This window comes from Fringilla coelebs (genome assembly GCF_963513975.1).
Source record: "Fringilla coelebs genome assembly, chromosome: 33".
Classification (NCBI taxonomy): Eukaryota; Metazoa; Chordata; class Aves; order Passeriformes; family Fringillidae; genus Fringilla; species Fringilla coelebs.
In genome coordinates this window covers 1,087,992-1,107,372 of record NC_140059.1, presented here as the reverse complement: position 1 = coordinate 1,107,372, position 19,381 = coordinate 1,087,992, and the positions used below count along the sequence as shown (strand labels likewise).

Genomic DNA, 19,381 nt, shown 5'->3' with positions numbered 1-19,381 from the left:
AGGGTTTTGAGAGGAGGTTCCCAGAGTTTGGGGGGGATTTCTGGAATTTTTGGGTGTTCCCTGGTTTTGGGAAGGGGTTCCCAATGTTTGGGGGCTCCCTGGTTTTGGGAGGGGGTTCCCATGAGTTGGGGAGGGTCCCCAGGTTTTGGGGTGGTTCCCAAGGTTTGGGGTGGGGGGGGTTCCCAGACTTTTGGGAGGGGATTCTTAGAGCCTGTGGGGGTTCCCCAAGGTTTGGGGGGTTCCCTGGGTTTTGGGGATTCCCAAAGTTTTGGGAGGGGGTTCCCAGGGTTTGGGGTGCCCCCAGGGACAGGGGGTCCCCAGTTCAGGGCTCACCTTCCCCCACAGATGACGGTGTTTGGTGGATTCCTGCACAAAGGCTCCTTCCTCCGCAACTGGTTCAACCTCCTGGACGTGCTGGTGGTCGGCGTCTCCCTCATCTCCTTCGGCATGCAGTGAGCTGGGGGCAACTGGGAGCACTGGGGGTGCTGCTGGGGGCAACTGGGAGCACTGGGAGAGCTCCTGGGGGCAACTGGGAGCACTGGGAGCACTGCTGGGGGCAACTGGGAGCACTGGGAGGGGCCAGGCTCAACACTGGGGGCACTGGGAGGGTACAAGGAATCTCACTGGGAGCACTGGGGCCATTGCTGGAGACCCTGGAAAACAGGGAAGTGCTGCTGGAGGCACTGAGGGCGTTACTGGGAGCACTGCGGGCGTTACTGGGAGCGCTGGGGGCGTTACTGGGAGCACTGGTGTGTCCCTTGGCAGCTCCAGCGCCATCTCAGTGGTGAAGATCCTGCGGGTCCTGCGCGTGCTGCGGCCTCTGCGAGCCATCAACAGGGCCAAGGGCCTCAAGGTGGGCAACTGGGAGCACTGGGATGGACTGGGATGGACTGGGAGCACTGGGAGCACTGGGGTGGACTGGGAGCACTGGGAGCATTGGGGGCACTGGGAGCACTGGTGGCACTGGGATGGACTGGGAGCACTGGGATGGACTGGGAGCGCTGGGGCTCCAGCATGGTGGCCACGTCCCTGCAGTGTCCCTTTGCCATCCCGCTGTCCCCTCATGCCGTGCTGCTGGTGGCACAGGGGTCTCCATTGTCCCCACGTCCCCAATGTCCCAAGGTAGCGGTGTCACAGGTGTCCCCAGCACACAGTGGCCTCAGTGTCCCACTTGTCCTGGTGTCCCCAGCATGTCTGCTGTCCCCATGTCTCAGTGACACTGTCCCTGTTTGTGTCCCCATGCTCCGGTGACACCCCTGTCCCTGTCCCCATGCCCTGGTGACACCTCTGTCCTTGTCCCTGTCCCCCTGCCCTGGTGACACTGTTCCTGTTGCTATCCCCATGCCCTGGTGGCACTGCTGTCCGTGTCCATGCCCCAGTGACACCGTTGTCCCTGTCCCCCTGCCCTGGTGACACCGCTGCCCTGTCCCCCTGCTCTGGTGATCCTGTCCCTGCCCCCTGTCCTGGTGACCCTGTCCCCCTGCCCCGGTGACACGGCTGTCCCCGTCCCTGTCCCCAGCACGTGGTGCAGTGCGTGTTCGTGGCCATCCGCACCATCGGCAACATCATGATCGTCACCACCCTGCTGCAGTTCATGTTCGCCTGCATCGGGGTGCAGCTCTTCAAGGTGACCCCGCGGGTCCCCACCCCCCTCCCGAGGGGTCCCCAACCCCCTGAGGGGTCCCCAACCCCCCCAGGGGGCTGAGGGTCCCCCTGACCCCCCGATCCCCCCAGGGCAAGTTCTACAGCTGCACCGACGAGGCCAAGCACACGCCGGGAGAGTGCAAGTGAGCGTCACCCCAAAAACGTCCCCGCACCCCAAACTGAGCCCTGCGCCCCAAACCCTGACCCTCGGCCACCCCAGCGGTGTCCCCATGGTGTCCCACCCCCTGCTGGTGGCAGTGTCACATTGGGGTCTCACAGTGACCCCATGGTATCCCTGTGTCCCTATGGGGTCCCACTGTTGCTCTCCCTGTGGTGTCCCTGTGTCCCCTCAGTCAGTGGCAGTGTCCAGGGGGTGTCTCACCCTCTCCGTCCCCATGTCCCCATCCCAGGGGGACATTCCTGGTGTACAAGGACATGGACATATCCCACCCCTCAGTGGTGGCAGTGTCCAGGAGGTGTCTCACCTTTGCTATCCCCATGTCCCCATCCCAGAGGGACATGTCCCACCCCTCAGTGGTGGCAGTGTCCAGGGGGTGTCTCACCTTCGCTGTCTCCATGTCCCCATCCCAGGGGGACATTCCTGGTGTACAAGGACATGGACATATCCCACCCCTCAGTGGTGGCAGTGTCCAGGGGGTGTCTCACCTTCGCTGTCCCCATGCCAGGGGGACATTCCTGGTGTACAAGGACATGGACATATCCCACCCCTCAGTGGTGGCAGTGTCCAGGGGGTGTCTCACCTTCGCTGTCCCCATCCCAGGGGGACATTACTGGTGTACAAGGATGGTGACGTGTCCCATCCCTCAGTGGTGGCAGTGTCCAGGGGGTGTCTCACCTTCGCTGTCCCCATCCCAGGGGGACATTCCTGGTGTACAAGGATGGGGACGTGTCCCACCCGTCGGTCCGGGAGCGCCTCTGGCTCAACAGCGACTTCAACTTCGACAATGTCCTGGCGGGGATGATGGCGCTGTTCACCGTGTCCACCTTCGAGGGGTGGCCCGCGTGAGTCCCCAGGGGTGGGCACGGGGACACTGCCACCCCCTTGGGGACACCCCCAGCACCGTGTCCCCCTCCCCAGGCTGCTGTACAAGGCCATCGATGCCAACGCCGAGAACCAGGGGCCCATCTACAACTACCGCGTGGAGATCTCCATCTTCTTCATCGTCTACATCATCGTCATCGCCTTCTTCATGATGAACATCTTCGTGGGCTTCGTCATCATCACCTTCCGCGCGCAGGGCGAGAGCGAGTACCGCAACTGCGAGCTCGACAAGAACCAGGTCTGGGGACGCGCTGCCCGTGGCCCTGCCGTGTCCCCTTGGCCCTGTGGTGTCCCCGTGGTCCTGTGGTGTCCCCTTGGCTCTGTGGTGTCCCCATGGCTCTGCAGTGTCCCCTTCCCTCTGTGGTGTCCCCTTGCCTCTGTGATGTCCTCATGGCTCTGTGGTGTCCCTATGGTCCTGTGGTGTCCCCATGCCCTGTCGTGTCCCCTTGCCTCTGCAGTGTCCCCATGGCTCTGCAGTGTCCCCTTTGCTCTGTGGTGTCCCCATGGCCCTGTGGTGTCCCCATGGCTCTGCAATGTCCCCATGGCCCTGCCGTGTCCCTGTGGCCCTGCAGTGTCCCTGTGACCCTGTGGTGTCCCCATGCCATCTCCACATTCCCACAGCAGCAGTGTGCATGGGACAGTAGGATGGCAGTGTCCCCACACTGTCCCCACACTGTCCCCCCAGCGGCAATTTGTGGGATGGCAGTGGGATGGCAGTGGGGTGGCGCTGTCCCCACGCTGTCCCCCCAGCGGCAGTGTGTGGGATGGCAGTGTCCCCACGCTGTCCCCTGTCCCCCCAGTGGCAGTGTGTGGGATGGCAGGGGGGTGGCGCTGTCCCCACGCTGTCCCCTGTCCCCCCAGCGGCATTGTGTGGGATGGCAATGGGGTGGCAGTGGGGTGGCGCTGTCCCCACGCTGTACCCCTGTCCCCCCAGCGGCATTGTGTGGGATGGCAATGGGATGGCAGTGGGGTGGCGCTGTCCCTACGCTGTCCCCTGTCCCCCCAGCGGCAGTGTGTGGGATGGCAGTGTCCCCATGCTGTCCCCACGCTGTCCCCTGTCCCCCCAGCGGCAGTGTGTGGGATGGCAGTGTCCCCACGCTGTCCCCTGTCCCCCCAGCGGCAGTGTGTGGGATGGCAGTGTCCCCACGCTGTCCCCTGTCCCCCCAGCGGCATTGTGTGGGATGGCAGTGGGATGGCAGTGGCGTGGCACTGTCCCCACACTGTCCCCATGCTGTCCCCTGTCCCCCCAGCGGCAGTGTGTGGGATGGCAGTGGGATGGATGGCAGTGGGATGGCAGTGGGGTGGCGCTGTCCCCACACTGTCCCCTGTCCCCTGTCCCCTGTCCCCCCAGCGGCAGTGTGTGGGATGGCAATGGGATGGCAGTGGGGTGGCGCTGTCCCCACACTGTCCCCACGCTGTCCCCTGTCCCCCCAGCGGCAGTGTGTGGAGTACGCGCTGAAGGCGCAGCCGCTGCGCCGTTACATCCCCAAGAACCGCACCCAGTACCGCGTGTGGGCCATGGTCAACTCCACCGCCTTCGAGTACATCATGTTCGTCCTCATCCTGCTCAACACCATCGCCCTGGCCGTGCAGGTGGGGGGGGACACCTGAGGGGACAGGGGGGACACGGAGGGGACAGTTCCAGACTCCCGTGTCCCCCCCCCCAGCACTACGAGCAGTCCAAGCCCTTCAACTACGTGATGGACCTGCTCAACATGGTGTTCACGGGGCTCTTCACCGTGGAGATGGTGCTCAAGATCATCGCCTTCAAACCCAGGGTATGCCGGAGGGGTGGCACAGGGAGGGGGGGGGTCACACAAGGGAGGGGGTGACACAAGGGGGGGTCACACACAGGGGGTCCTCACCACCTTCCCCCCCACCCCAGCATTACTTCTGTGATGCCTGGAACACCTTTGATGCCCTCATCGTGGTGGGCAGCGTGGTGGACATCGCCGTCACCGAGGTCAACGTGAGTGTCCCTCCTTGTCCCCTGGCTTAGGGGAAGTTGGTGTTTTGGGGTGGTCCTGGATGTCTGGGTCTCCTCCTGGTCCATGTCCTCATGTCCATCTGTCTGTCTCCATCATCTCCATCATTTTCATCTCCATCATCTCCATCATTTTTACCTCCATCATCTCCACCTCCATCATCTCCACCTCCATCATCTCCATCTCCATCGTCCCATCTGCCTGTCACAGAACGGGGGGCACGTTGGTGAGGTACGGGGAGGTGTGTCCCCAGCTGGGGGATTTTTGGTGGGGGCTGTGCAGGGGTTTTGGGGTGCCTCTGACCCCCCTCCCCACAGAGCTCTGAGGACAGCTCCCGAATCTCCATCACCTTCTTCCGGCTCTTCCGCGTGATGCGCTTGGTGAAGCTGCTCTCCAAGGGCGAGGGCATCCGCACCCTGCTCTGGACCTTCGTCAAATCCTTCCAGGTGGGATGGGGGGGACCTGGTGGGGGACACAGGGGAGAGGGGACACGGAGGGGGAACCCCCAGCACCCCCTCACCCCCCTGCTCTATCCCCAGGCCCTTCCCTACGTCGCTCTGCTCATCGCCATGATCTTCTTCATCTATGCCGTCATCGGGATGCAGGTGAGGGGCGTGGGGGAGGTGAGGGGCCCCGGAGGAAGGTGGGGGGTGTGGGGGATGTGAGGGGCGTGGGGGTGGTGTCCTGTAAGCCCCCGGCTACCCAGGTCCCCTCTGTCCCCCCCAGACTTTTGGGAAGGTGGCACTGCAGGACGGGACCCAGATCAACCGCAACAACAACTTCCAAACCTTCCCCCAGGCCGTGCTGCTGCTCTTCAGGTGGGGACGGGGGCCTGGGGGGGCTCTGGGCTTCTCATGGGACTTTGGAGATTCCTCTCAGTGAATCATGAAGGGGGTTACAGATCTGACTCAGGGGTACAGGTGGGCCATGGGGGTACAGGTGTGTCCTGTGGGGTGCAGGTGTGCAGTGGGAGGAGACACAGGTGTGTCCCATGAGAGTGAAAGTGTGCCCCAGGGGTACATGTATGTTCCATGGGGTGCAGGTGTGCCACAGGGGTACAGGTGTGCCCCAGGGGTACAGGTGTGTCCCATGAGAGTGCAGGTGTGCCCCAGGGGTACAGGTGTGCCCCAGGGGTACAGGTGTGTCCCGTGGGGTACAGGTGTGCCCCAGGGGTACAGGTGTGTCCCATGAGAGTGAAGGTGTGCCCCAGGGGTACAGGTGTGCCATGGGGTACAGGTGTGCCCCAGGGGTACAGGTGTGTCCCATGGGGTGCAGGTCTGCCCCAGGGGTACAGGTGTGCCCCAGGGGTACAGGTGTGTCCTGTGGGGTGCAGGTGTGCCACGGGGGAGGCGTGGCAGGAGATCATGCTGGCCAGCCTGCCGGGCAAGCGCTGCGACCCCGAGTCGGACGCGGGCCCGGGGGAGGAGTTCACCTGTGGCAGCAACTTCGCCATCGCCTACTTCATCAGCTTCTTCATGCTCTGCGCCTTCCTGGTGAGCCACGGGGCCCTGCCCCACGGCCCCAGCACTGCCCCACACCCCCCAGGACCCCTGTGGGCATCCTGACCCCCCCTTGGCCCCCCCAGATCATCAACCTGTTCGTGGCTGTGATCATGGACAACTTTGATTACCTGACACGCGACTGGTCCATCCTGGGCCCGCACCACCTGGACGAGTTCAAGCGCGTGTGGTCCGAGTATGACCCTGCAGCCAAGTGTGTAACTGTCCCCTTGTCCCCAGCTGGGGGGGGCCAGGTGGTCAGATCACCTGTGACCTCCTGTCCCCCCTCCCCAGGGGCCGCATCAAGCACCTGGACGTGGTGACGCTGCTGCGCCGGATCCAGCCCCCGCTGGGCTTTGGGAAGCTCTGCCCACACCGCGTGGCCTGCAAGGTTTGGGGGGGTCCTTGGGGGGATTTGGGGTGTTCCTGGGGGGATCCACCCAGATTCACCCCCCTCTCGTCCCCTGCCCAGCGCCTGGTGGCCATGAACATGCCCCTCAACTCGGACGGCACCGTCACCTTCAACGCGACGCTCTTCGCTCTGGTCCGGACCTCCCTCAAGATCAAGACGGAAGGTGGGGAGTTGGGAGGGTCTGGAGGGGGCAGGGGACAGCAGGGGGTGACAGTAATGGCTGTGTGTCCCCCCTCCCCGTAGGGAACCTGGATGTGGCCAACAAGGAGCTTCGGGCTGTGGTGAAGAAGATCTGGAAGAGGACGAAGCCGAAGCTGCTGGATGAGGTCATCCCCCCGCCCGAGGGTGTGTGAGGGCCGTGTCCCCTCCCCTGTCCCCTCAGACCCCTGGCTGTCCCCTGACCCCCCGTGTCCCCCAGAGGAGGAGGTCACCGTCGGGAAGTTCTATGCCACCTTCCTGATCCAGGACTATTTCCGCAAGTTCCGGCGGCGGAAGGAGCGGGGGATGCTGGGCGCCAACGCAGGCCCCAGCAACGAGTGTGCGCTGCAGGTGCGACACCCCCCGGGGCGGGGCTGGGGGGGTCACCAGGTGTCACCAGGTGACCCCCGTGACCCTCCTGTGTCCCCCCAGGCCGGGCTGCAGACACTGCAGGCGCTGGGCCCTGAGATGCGCCGGGCACTGAGCGACCTGGAGGGGGACGAGGGCGGGGACGCCCCTTCGGAGGAGCCACTCACCTACGCAGTGAGCCACGTCCACCAACCACACCTTTCCATTGGTCATGCCCACTAACAGCACCTTTCTTGTTGCCACGCCCACCAGCCTCACCTGTCCCACCTTGATCGTGCCCACGGGCCATACCTGTCCCCAAAGCCACACCAAACGGCCACACCTATCCTGACCGCCCACACCTGTCCAAAATCCATACCTAAAGACCTATCCCAAGCCACGCCCACCGGCCACACCTGCCCCAAAGTCGCACCAAATGGCCACACCTGTGCCGTGGCCCCGCCCACCGACCCGCCTCTCTCCGCAGGCCCCCGAGACGCTCTACGGCTCCGCCCCCGGCTCCCCCCTGCTCTCGGAGCCGCCCCCCGTCCCCAGCCCCGCGCCCACCGAAGGAGAGGACCCCGCGCCCCCCTCCCACGGGGGAGCCCCCCGCCCTGGTGGCAGGTACGGGGGGGGCTGGGGACACCCCGACACCGGGCGGGGGCTCCCCCGGGAGGACAGGGGGTGCCCACGGCCCTGTGCGCAGGCGGCGCTCCGACGGGGGGGACCAGGACGAGGAAGCCCCGGCCGAGGATGTGGAGGAGCCGGGAGGGGACCCGGGGGACGTCAGCCACGACGAGGAGTTGGAGAGCTCGGCACCGCCCCGGCGCCGCTGGGTCGGGGACAGGTACCGACCCCCGAGTCCCTGGGGGAGAACCCCTCTGGAGGGGTCCCTGCAGCTGGGGAGGGGGATCCCGTCAGTCCTGACGCTGTCCCAGTGCCAGTGCCGGGAGCCCCGAAAGGCGAGGGGTGTCTCTGTAACTGGGGAGGGGGGCACTGGAGGGACCTGTCTTGGAAGGGGGTGATCCTGCTACCACTGACCCCGCTGGGTCCTCCCCACGCTGGGAGGTGTCCCGGGGGATATTCCCAGCCCCGACTGACCCTCCTTGTTCCCCCCAGGGCACCGGGACCCCCGCGCTGGGCGGCGGAGCTGCCCCGGGGGGGGTCGCTGCCGCTGCCCCCCCGGCATTTCGCGTTCGGCAGCGGCGCTCGCGAGGGGCAGCAACTGAAACGGCGCCGGCTCCTGCCCCCCACCCCCGCGGGTACGGCGGGGCGGGGGCTCTAAAGAAGGGCCGGGACCTCCATTGAAACACTCCGTGCACCCGGTGGCCCTGACCGGGCCCCCCCCGGTATCCCGGGACGGTTCCCCGGTAGTCCCCTGGGGCTGGTAGCGGGGGCAGATGACCCTCCGTGGTGCCCCGATGGGGAGGGTGGTGTCCCTCAGTGGCCCAGTGGTCCCTGATCGATGGGGGTGACCCCTCCCCGTGCCCCCAGGTGCCCCGGAGGGTCCCTGGCCGGGGGAAGTGACCCTGCCTGGTGCCCCCCGGTAGTCCAGAGGGTCCCTGGCCAGGGTGGGTGACCCTGCCCGGTTTCCCGGAGGGTCATGGCCCTTCCGGAGGGCTGACCCTGCCCGCTGCCCTCCAGGTCGGAAGCCCTCCTTCACCATCCAGTGCCTGCGGCGCCAGGGTAGCTGCGAGGACGAGCCCATCCCGGGCACTTACAACCCCTCGGGTCCACCCGGTCCCGCCCGCCCGCAGGTACTGCTGGAGGTGGGACAGACAGACGCTGGGGGGGGGGGGGGACAATCTGACAGTGTCACCCCCACACTGACCCCCTTCCGCCCCCAGGGCTACGGCAGCTCCGAGACCTGGCGCCTGGGAGGCTCCTCACAGGCCTGGGCTGCCCCGGCCCGCGGGCACGTTCTGTACGCGCCGCTCATCCTGGTGGAGGGGGCTCCGGCGGCGGGGGCGGGCGGCAGCCTGCCCCCCCTCAACCGCTGGTACCCCCCCGCCCCGCTGCGCCTGCGACCCTGCGGGCCCCACGACGCCCTGGCACGAGGGTCGGCCGACAGCCTGGTGGAGGCCGTGAGTGGGGGGACATCGGGGGGACACGGGGTGACATTGTTCAGCCAACAGCCTTGGGGAGGCCATGAGTGGAGGGACATAGTGGGAACATGGGGTGACATTATGCAGCTGACAGCCTGATAAAGGCCATGAGTGGGGGGACATGGGGAGGACTTGGGCTGACATTATTCAGCCGACAGCCTGCTGGAGGCAGGACTGGGGGGACACTGGGGACATCCCATGGCTTGGCCATCAGCCTGGTGGAGGCAGTGAGTGGGGGGACATGGGGTGACAATGCTCAGCTGGCAGCCTGGGTGAGGCAGTGAGTGGGGGGACATGGGGGGCACCTGGAGTGACATTATTCAGCTAGCAACCTGGTGGAGGCTGTGAGTGGGGGGACATGGGGGGCACCTAGAGTGACATGGGGCAGCCGGCAGCCTGGGGGAGTCCGTGAGTGGGGGGACATGGAGTGACATTGCTCAGCTGGCAGCCTGGTGGAGGTAGTGAGGGAGGACACTGGGGACACCCCATGGCTTGGTACAGGCAGTAAGGACGGGAACACGGGGACAAAGGCACATCCCCGGTGCCAGCGCCAGCGCCTCCCCCTCGCCTCCCCCATCCCAGGTGCTGATCTCGGAGGGGCTGGGACTCTTCGCCCGCGACCCCAAGTTCGTGGCGGTGGCCAAGCGCGAGATCGCGGACGCCTGCGACATGACGATGGACGAGATGGAGAGCGCGGCCGCGGACCTGCTGACCCGGCGCCGCGCCCCGCCCGCCCCCACGCCCGCCGTTTACAGCGACGAGGAACCGCTGCGGCCGCCGGCGGAGGAGGAGCTGGCGGACGAGATGGGCTGGGCCGGCGGGGTCTAAAACCCGGCACCGGGGGGTCTAGAACCCGGCACCGGGGGGCCCGGCGGGCCGGCTCTAGAACCCGGAGGCGCCGGGCCGGATCTAGAACCCGGAGGGCCAGGCCTGCTCTAGAACCCGGGCCCACCATGTTGGCTCTAGAACCCGGGGCCGCCATGCCGGCTCTAGAACCCGGCACCGATGTGAGGGCAATGTTACCTCAGGAAAAAAAAAAAGGGATTTTTATCAAAAATGTTTTGATTTTTTTTTTTTCCCCTCACACAAAGAGGGTTTTCCTCTGGATTTGCCTCAGGGATGGGTTTTTTTCATGAAAAAGGTGGGGTTTTTCCCTCAGGAAAAGGGGTGTTTCGCTCAAAAAATCAAGTTTTTACTCAAAATGAAGAAGTGTGTTTTCCTTCAAAATAACCAAATTGTGTTTTCCTAAGGGAAAGGGAAGATTCCTCCAAAAAAAAATTTACCTCAAAAAATTTTTTTTTTTTGTCTGAAACAGATATATGTGGTAGAGGGTGGGGGGGAGTATAATCAGAAAATTAATTTTTTCCTCAGAGAAAAGGATATTTACCTCAAAAAGTTTTCCTCAAAAAACCCACTCAAAACCACACATACCCCTAAACCAACTACTTTTTCCTCAAAAAGGATGTTTTTGCTCAAAAAAAGGAGGGATTTTGCCTCAATTTAGAAAAATGAGGGAGTTACATTAAAAAAAAAGAAAAAGATTTATAAAGGAGGGGTTTTCTCAGGAAAAAAAAAGGCGTTTTCCTCTAGAAAATGTTTATTTGCTTTAAATTTGCTGCTCAGAGCAGGGTTTTCCTCAGAAAAAGGGATGTTTACCTCAAAAAAATTAAAAGTTTTTAGCCAATAAATTGACGATTTCCCTCAAAGAAAACAAAACAAACAACTATGTTTCCCTACCAAAAAAAAAAAAAATCCCTCAAAGATAGGAAAAAATTTAAAAGGCTGGTAAAAGGATTTTCTTAAAATGTATTTTTCTTTCACTGGAAAAAGGTAGATTTACATCAGTGGGAATAGCCTCAAAAAGGAGGTAAAAGGAATTTTTTTCCCCTTAAAAAATTAAGGAGTTTTATCTCAGGAAAAGAGATATTTACCTCCTGGGGAATTGTTCTCAAAAAGGAATATTCCCTCTTGAAAAGGGATAAATACCTCAAAAAATCCTTTAAAAAAAGTTTTGCCTAAAAAAGAAATTTTTATTCCAAGAAAAGGAGGTGTTTTCCCCTCAAAAAAGGAGTTTTGTCTCAGGAAAAGCGAGATTTACACCCAAAAATGAGGGACTGCCAAAAAGAAAAAAAGAAAAAAAAAAGGGATTTTCATCAGAAAAAAGGATTTTGTCACCTCAGAAAAGGTAAATTTTACATTACAAAGGAGGTGTTTGTTTCCCTGATGAAAGAGGAATTACTGCAAGAAAGAACATTTTTCACCTCAAGGAGGGGAATTTTACCTCAGAAAGGGGGTTTTACCCAAGGAAAGGTAAATTTTACCTCACAAAAGAGGGTTTTACCTCAGGAAATAACATTTCACACCCCAAAAAGGGGGATTTTACCTCAGGGAAGGGGTGTTTTACATCACAAAAGTGGATTTTCCATCAGGAAAAGTAAATTTTACCTCACAGAAGAAGGATTTACCTTAGGAAAAAGCATTTCTCCCTTCAGGAAGGGGGGACTTTACCTCAGAAAATGGAAACTTTACCTCACTCGCTGAAGAAGGTTTTACCTCATGAAAGTGTTCTTCCTTTCAGGATGGATTTTACTTCATGACGGGGGTTTTTGATCTCAAAAAACGTGAATTCTACCTCATAAATGCGGGGTTTACCTCAAGAAAGGGGCATGTTTTACCTCACGGAAAGCAGTTTTACCACAGAAAAGAACTTTTTATCTCGGGATGGCAGATTTTGCCTCAGAAATGTCAAATTGACATGGCTTAAAGAGGGTTTTACCTCATGAAAAAACACTGTTCTCTACATGAAAGTGGCATTTTACCTCAGAAAAGTGGATTTTTACCTCAGAAAGGTAAACTTTACCTCACAGAATTGGATTTTATCTCATAAAACACGTCACATCTTAGAACACGGAAATCTTACCTACGGAAAGGGGATGTTTTTACCTAAAGGGGAAGGTTTTACTCTCATTCAAGTGGGTTTTTACCTCAGGAGAGGTAAATATTACCTCACAAAAGCGCATTTTTCACCTCACGGAGAGGGTTCTTCCCTCAGCGCCAGGACTCGCTCCGGGGCTCCCAGGGGAGGTTCCCGCGCCCGCCCGGGCCCCGCCCCTGGCGCGCGCCCATTGGTGGAGCCGGCGGCCAATGGGGAGGCGGCACCGCGAGCGCCCCCACGAGGCTGCGCGGGGAGTTCGGGGAGGGCGAACCCCAAAACCGGAACCCCCAAAAACCCCAAAATCCTGAACCCCCAAAAACCCAAAATCCTGAACCCCCCAAAACCGGAACTCCAAAATCCTGAACCCCCAAAACCCCCAAAATCCTGAACCCCCAAAAACCGGAACCCCAAAATTCTGAACCCCCAAAAACCCCAAATCCTGAACCTCTAAAAACCCAAACCCCCAAAAACTGGAACCCCCAAAAACCCAAAATCCTGAACCCCCCAAAACCCCAAACCCCCACAAACCGCAACCCCCAAAACCCCAAAAACCTGAACCCACAAAATCCTGAACTCCTGAAAACCCAAACCCCAAAATTCTGAACCCCCAAAGCCCGGAGCCCCCAAAATCCAAAAGCCCAAACCCCAAAATTCTGAACCCCCAAAACCCATAAACCCAAAATCCTGAACCCCCAAAACCCCTGAATCCTCCAAAATCTCGAACCCCCAAAATCCCAAACCCTCAAAATTCTGAATCCCCCAAACTCCTTAACCCTCCCAAAACCCTGAACCCCCCCAAAATCCCAACCCCTCCCCAAATCGACCCCCTCAACCACCCCGAAGCCCCCCCAAATCCCCCCCCAATAACCTCCGAGCCCTTTTTTAACCTCCAAAGTTTAATAATAATAAAAAAAATCATAATACAATAAAATAAGGCCCCCCCGCCCCCGCCCCGCTACAAAGAGCTCGAGACTTGTTAGTGTCGGCGGGGGGGGGAGGGGCAGGGGGACCCCCAAATCCGTCCCCTCCCCCGCCCCCACCCCCCCAATCCTATAAAAAACCCGGTGCGGGAGGGGTGGTGTGGGAGGGGCTGGCCCTGCTGTGCTGGTTGGGGGGCCCCCCCCTCCCCATTTTGGGGGGAACCCCCCGGATCCCCCCAACCTGTGTGTGCGGCCCACCCTCCTCCCCTCCCCCCCTCCCGGGGCTGAACGATACAAAAGAAACAACTCAAATAATTACATCGCGGGGGGGGGAGGGGAGGGGAGGGGGGGAGGGGAGAGACCCCTCCCCCACCTCCCCACACCCCCCAAAATCGGGGAGGTTTGGGGGGGTCTCAGGGTTGGGGGGGGCCCGGGGTGGCCTCTCCCCCCCCTCCCCAGTCCATCCCCACCGTGTCAGCCGCGTCCGTCCGAGCTGGGGGCTCCGCGTCACGAGTCCTGGGGGGCACAGCACTAAAACCGCTGCACCCCGAAACCAGGGTACCCCGAAACCAGTGTACCCCGAAACCAGTGTACCCCAAAACCCCTGTGCCCCAAAACTGCTGCACCCCAAAACTACTGTACCCCAAAACCCCTGTGCCCCAAACCCGCATCACCCCGAAACCAGTGTACCCCAAAACCCCTGTGCCCCAAAACCGCTGCACCCCAAAACCAGTGTACCCCAAAACCCCTGTGCCCCAAAACCGCTGCACCCCAAAACCAGTGTACCCCAAAACCCCTGTGCCCCAAAACCGCTGCACCCCAATACTCCACCCCCAAACCGCTGCATCCCAAAACCCCCGCACCCCAAACCCCTGTACCCCCAAACCGCTTTACCCCAAAACGAGCGTACCCCATAACCCTATTAACCCCTTCTGTACCCCATAATCCCCCCATTAACCCCTTCAATACCCCATTCACCCCCTCTGCACCCCATTAACCCCTTCCATACCCCATTAACCCCCCATTAACCCCTTCCGTACCCCACAACCCCCCCATTAACCCCTTCCATACCCCATAACTCACCCCATTAACCCCTTCCATACCCCATAACCCCCCCATTAACCCCTTCCGTACCCCATAACCCCCCCATTAACCCCTTCCATACCCCATAACTCACCCCATTAACCCCTTCCGTACCCCATAACCCTCCCCGTTAACCCCTTCTGTACCCCATAACCCCTCTATTAACCCCTTCTGTACCCCATAACCCCATTAACCCCTTCTGTACCCCATAACCCCTCTATTAACCCCTTCTGTACCCCATAACCCCATTAACCCCTTCTGTACCCCACAACCTCCCCCATTAACCCCTTCTGCACTCCACTAACCCCTTCCATACCCCATAACCCATCCCATTAACCCCTTCCATACCCCATAACCCCCCATTAACCCCCTCTGCACCCCATTAACCCCTTCCATACCCCATAACCCACCCCGTTAACCCCTTCCGTACCCCATAACCCTCCCATTAACCCTTTCTGTACCCCATAATCCCCCTATTAACCCCCTCTGCACCCCATTAACCCCATCCATACCCCACCACCCACCCCATTAACCCCTTCTCCACCCCACCACCCCCTCATTCCCCCCCCTCCTCTCACCCCTGGGGTCTGGGGGCCGGGTGTGGGGCTGTCCCGGGGGTCCCCCCCCTCTGCTCCCCGACTCCTCTTTGGCTCCAGCTCCTCCTTGGCCAGGGAGGGGAGGAGGTGCCCCCGCTCCGCCCGGCGCTTCCGGCGCCTCTCGGGGTCGCGGCCGCGGGCCCGAGCCCCCCGACGCTCCGCCTGCTCCAGCTGGGGAGGGGGACACCCCCGTCAGACACCCCAAAATCCCGAGTGGAGGGGCTGGGCTGCCAGGGCAGGGTGGGTCTGAGGTGTCCAGGGTTGGGGGAGAGCAGTGTGAGGAGGGATTTGGGGGGGGTCTCTAAAAGGTTTTGGGGACCCTCACCTTAAAGAGTTGGTGGGGAGGGGTTAAGGAGGGGATGGGGGGAGTTTTGGGGGGACCCCCACCGTAAGGAAGAGCATGAGGAGCTGACGGGTGCCAGTTTTGGGGTCTCTAAGGGAATTTGAGGGGGTCAGTAAGTGCCTTAAGAGTTGATTTAGAGACAGTTCTGGGGTGCCCAGAAAGGGCTGGGGCAGTTTTGGGGTGCCCAGAAAGGACTGGGGCAGTTCTGGGGTTCAAAGGAGACACTTTGGGGCAGTTTTGGGATGCCCAGAAAGGGCTGGGGCAGTTTTGGGGTGTCCAGAAGGGGTTTGGGGCAGTTTTGGGGCGCCCAGAATGGACTGATGTGGTTCTGGGGTTCAAAGGAGACACTTTGGGGCAGTTTAGGGGTGCCCAGAAGGGGTTTGGGGCAGTTTTGGGGTGCCCAGAAAGGGCTGGGGCAGTTCTGGGGTTCAAAGGAGACACTTTGGGGCAGTTTTGGGGTGTTCAGAAGGGGTTTGGGGCAGTTTTGGGGTGCACAGAATGGGCTGGGGCAGTTCTGGGGTGCCCAGAAAGGACTGGGGCAGTTCTGGGGTTCAAAGGAGACACTTTGGGGCAGTTTTGGGGTGTCCAGAATGGACTGGGGCAGTTTTGGGGTGCCCGTACCTCGAGCAGCAGGCGGAACAGGGCCAGCGGGGGCGGGCGCGTGGCCTGCAGCAGCCGCCAGATGCTCTGGGCCTCGTCCAGCGTCACCTCCAGCAGGTCCCCCTCCATCATCAGCTCCTCCAGCGGCCGCCGCGTGGCCTCGGCCAGCTCCAGCACCGGGCCCTGCAGCCGCGGCAGCGCCGCGCTCAGCGCCTCCAGCTCTGCGGGGACATCGTGGGGACACCATGGGGACATTGTGGGGACATCGTGGGGACACAACAGGGACATTGTGGGGACACCACGGGGACACAGTGAGCTGACACCTCGGCCAGCTCCAGCACCGGGCCCTGCAGCCGCGGCAGTGCCGTGCTCAGCGCCTCCAGCTCTGCGGGGACACTGCGGGGACATCGTGGGGACATTGTGAGGACATTGTGGGGACATCGTGGGGACACCACAGGGACACAGTGAGCTGACACCTCGGCCAGCTCCAGCACCGGGCCCTGCAGCCGCGGCAGCGCCGCGCTCAGCGCCTCCAGCTCTGCGGGGACACCGTGTGGACATCGTGGGGACATTGTGGGGACACAGTGAGCTGACACCTTGGCCAGCTCCAGCACCGGGTCCTGCAGCCGCGGCAGCGCTGCGCTCAGCGCCTCCAGCTCTGCGGGGACACCGCGGGGACATCGTGGGGACACCACAGGGACATTGTGGGGACATCGTGGGGACACCACAGGGACATTGTGGGGACACAGTGAGCTGACACCTTGGCCAGCTCCAGCACCGGGCCCTGCAGCCGCGGCAGCGCCGCACTCAGCGCCTCCAGCTCTGCAGGGACACCGCGGGGACATTGTGGGGACACCACAGGGACATCGTGGGGACATCGTGGGGACACCACGGGGACATCGTGGGGACATTGTGGGGACATTGTGGGGACATTTTTGGGACACCACAGGGACATGGGATCACAGGGACATGGGAAGTGCCAGCCCCAGCAGCGCCGCGCTCAGCGCCTCCAGCTCTGCGGGGACACCGTGGGGACATCGTGGGGACACCACAGGGACATCGTGGGGACCCTCTGTCCCTCCCAGGGGATCCCTCTGTCCCTCCCAGGGGATCCCTCTGTCCCTCCCTGGGGATCCCTCTGTCCCTCCCAGGTATCCCTCTGTCCCTCCCAGGCATCCCTCTGTCCCTCCCCGGGGATCCCTCTGTCCCTCCCCGGGATCCCTCTGTCCCTCCCAGGGATCCCTCTGTCCCTCCCAGGGCATCCCTCTGTCCCTCCCTGGGGATCCCTCTGTCCCTCCCAGGGATCCCTCTGTCCCTCCCAGGGATCCCTCTGTCCCTCCCAGGGATCCCTCTGTCCCTCCCCGGGGATCTGCCGGACCCCAGCGGGTCCCCAAGCCCTGACCCCACTCACCCGAGGGCAGGGGCCCGTTCTTCTCCGGGCTGGGGGCGTCCCCGTTCTCCACCGACACCTGGGGGGGTGAAGGGAAGGTGTTCTGGGGGGCTCGGCCTCCCTCAGCCCCAAAACCACCCCATAACCCCAAAACCTGCCCTGGAGCCCCAAAACCTGCCCCACAGCTCCCCAGTGCCCCCATAACCCTTCCACCTTGGTCTGCTTGTTGTAGTCTCCTAAATCTCCCCAAAACTCACCCAAATCTCCACAAAACCTCCCCAAAACACCCCCAAATCTCCCCAAATCTCCCCCAAACCCTCCCAAATCTCCCCCAAACCCTCCCAAATCTCCCCCAAACCTTCCCAAACCCTCCCAAATCTCCCCCAAACCCTCCCAAATCTCCCCCAAACCCTCCCAAATCTCCCCCAAACCCTCCCAAATCTCCCTAAATCTCCCCCAAACCCTCCCAAATCTCCCTAAATCTCCCCCAAACCCCGCCAAATCTCCCCCAGACCTCCCAAATCTCCCCCAAACCCTCCCAAACCTCTCCCAAACCCCCCCAAACCCTCCCAAATCTCCCCCAAACCCCCCCAGTCCCCACCTTGGTCTGCTTGTTGCGGCTGGCCTCGCGCAGGGTCCTAACACCCAAAATTCCCCCCAAATCTCCCCCAAACCCCCCCAAAACCCCCCTAAATCTCCCCCAAACCCTCCCAAATCTCCCCCAAACCTTCCCAAACCCTCCCATATCTCCCCAAAACCCCCCCAAATCTCCCTAAATCTCCCCCAAATCTCCCCCAAACCCCACCTTGGTCTGCTCGTTGCGGCTGGCCTCGCGCAGGATCCTAACACCCAAAATTCCCCCCAAATCACACCAAACCCCCCCAAATCTCCCCAAAACCCCCCTAAATCTCCCCAAAATCACCCTAAATCTCCCCAAACCCTCCCAAAACCCCCCCAAACCCCCCCAGTGCCCACCTTGGTCTGCTCGTTGCGGCTGGCCTCGCGCAGGGCGCCGTCGCCGTCCCCGTGCAGCCGGTGCCGCAGCGCCGCCAGGCGCTCCAGTGGCCCGGCCACCTCGGGGGACGCCAGGAGCTGGCGGGCACGATCCTGCCAGGTGATGGCCCGCTCGGTGAGGCACTGCAGGGCCTCGCCCTCGGGCAGCCGCACCGGCAGCTTCTGCAGGGCCACCAGCAGCGCCAGGATGGTCTCGAGGCGCGGCCGCCGCGAGCGCTGGCACAGCGGGCACAGGAATTTGGCGTCCCACTCCCACCAGGCTGGTGACGGTTTTTGGGAGCCCAGACGGGGCCAGGCCACGCAGGAGCCGTGGAACCAGTCCCGGCAGAGCTGGCACTGCAGCATGCCCGGCCCCGAGGGCTGCCCGCACACGCAGGAGGGCGGACCCGGGCCCGGCAGGGGAGGCGCGGCTTTCTGGGCGTTGGCGTGGCGGAGGCGCAGCATGCCCTCCTTCTCCTTCTGCTCGCCCTCCTTGAACGCCACGATCTGGGGGTGGGGAGAGCAGGGGTGAGAGGGGGGACAGGGGGGTGACAGGGACTGGGGGGTGACAGGGTGTGACCCCCACCCCAGACCCCTGAGTGCCCTCCTTCTCCTTCTGCTCGCCCTCCTTGAACGCCACGATCTGGGGGTGGGGAGAGCAGGGGGTGAGAGGGGGGACAGGGGGGTGACAGGGACTGGGGGGTGACAGGGTGTGATCCCCACCCCAGACCCCTGAGTGCCCTCCTTCTCCTTCTGCTCGCCCTCCTTGAACGCCACGATCTGGGGGTGGGGAGAGCAGGGGGTGAGAGGGGGGACAGGGAGGGTGACAGGGACTGGGGGGTGACAAAGTGTGACCACCACCCCTGAGTGCCCTCCTTCTCCTTCTGCCTGCCCTCCTTGAACGCCACGATCTGGGGGTGGGGAGAGCAGGGGTGAGAGGGGACAGGGGGGTGACAGGGACAGGGGGGTGACAGGGACAGGGGGGTGACAGGGACAGGGAGTGACAGGGACTGGGGGGTGACAGGGTGTGACCCCCACCCCAAAGCCCTTAGTGCCCTCCTTCTCCTCCCTCCTTCTGCTCGCCCTCCTTGAACGCCACGATCTGGGGGTGGGGAGAGCAGGGGTGAGAGGGGACAGGGGGGTGACAGGGACAGGGGGGGGTGACAGGGACTGGGGGGGTGACAGGGTGTGATCCCCACCCCTGAGTGCCCTCCTTCTCCTTCTGCTCGCCCTCCTTGAATGCCCCAATCTGGGGGAGAGCAGGGGT

The 19,381-nt window shown here is 61.8% G+C and overlaps 2 protein-coding genes across 3 annotated transcripts in view; one reads left to right on the top strand and one right to left on the bottom strand.

The window, feature by feature from the left end:
- The window catches only part of CACNA1F (calcium voltage-gated channel subunit alpha1 F), a gene marked incomplete at both ends in the record, with an annotated part of 31,879 nt that extends 21,797 nt beyond the window's left edge, over positions 1–10,082 (top strand). The window contains 26 exon segments of the mRNA XM_084224024.1: positions 346–452; positions 766–853; positions 1,520–1,627; positions 1,735–1,787; positions 2,521–2,667; positions 2,744–2,945; positions 4,142–4,300; positions 4,375–4,507; positions 4,510–4,676; positions 5,010–5,138; positions 5,232–5,297; positions 5,419–5,510; positions 6,026–6,185; positions 6,278–6,405; positions 6,486–6,582; positions 6,664–6,766; positions 6,847–6,948; positions 7,022–7,152; positions 7,234–7,344; positions 7,423–7,575; positions 7,637–7,773; positions 7,856–7,996; positions 8,269–8,411; positions 8,794–8,906; positions 8,997–9,233; positions 9,837–10,082. Coding sequence (XP_084080150.1) covers positions 346–452; positions 766–853; positions 1,520–1,627; positions 1,735–1,787; positions 2,521–2,667; positions 2,744–2,945; positions 4,142–4,300; positions 4,375–4,507; positions 4,510–4,676; positions 5,010–5,138; positions 5,232–5,297; positions 5,419–5,510; positions 6,026–6,185; positions 6,278–6,405; positions 6,486–6,582; positions 6,664–6,766; positions 6,847–6,948; positions 7,022–7,152; positions 7,234–7,344; positions 7,423–7,575; positions 7,637–7,773; positions 7,856–7,996; positions 8,269–8,411; positions 8,794–8,906; positions 8,997–9,233; positions 9,837–10,082 — 3,453 coding nt within the window.
- Positions 10,083–13,139: 3,057 nt separating this feature from the next.
- KDM5C (lysine demethylase 5C) overlaps positions 13,140–19,381 on the bottom strand; it is a 41,752-nt gene continuing 35,510 nt past the window's right edge. The window contains exons 23-27 of one of the 2 annotated variants that reach the window (XM_084224143.1): positions 18,097–18,621; positions 17,143–17,200; positions 15,753–15,952; positions 14,771–14,959; positions 13,140–13,625 (exon numbers count right to left, since the gene is read on the bottom strand). In XM_084224143.1, the coding sequence (XP_084080269.1) occupies positions 13,617–13,625; positions 14,771–14,959; positions 15,753–15,952; positions 17,143–17,200; positions 18,097–18,621 (981 nt within the window). In that variant the 3' untranslated portion in view covers positions 13,140–13,616. The remainder of the gene's footprint in view (positions 13,626–14,770; positions 14,960–15,752; positions 15,953–17,142; positions 17,201–18,096; positions 18,622–19,381) is intronic. The other variant, XM_084224142.1, reaches the window with a different exon arrangement.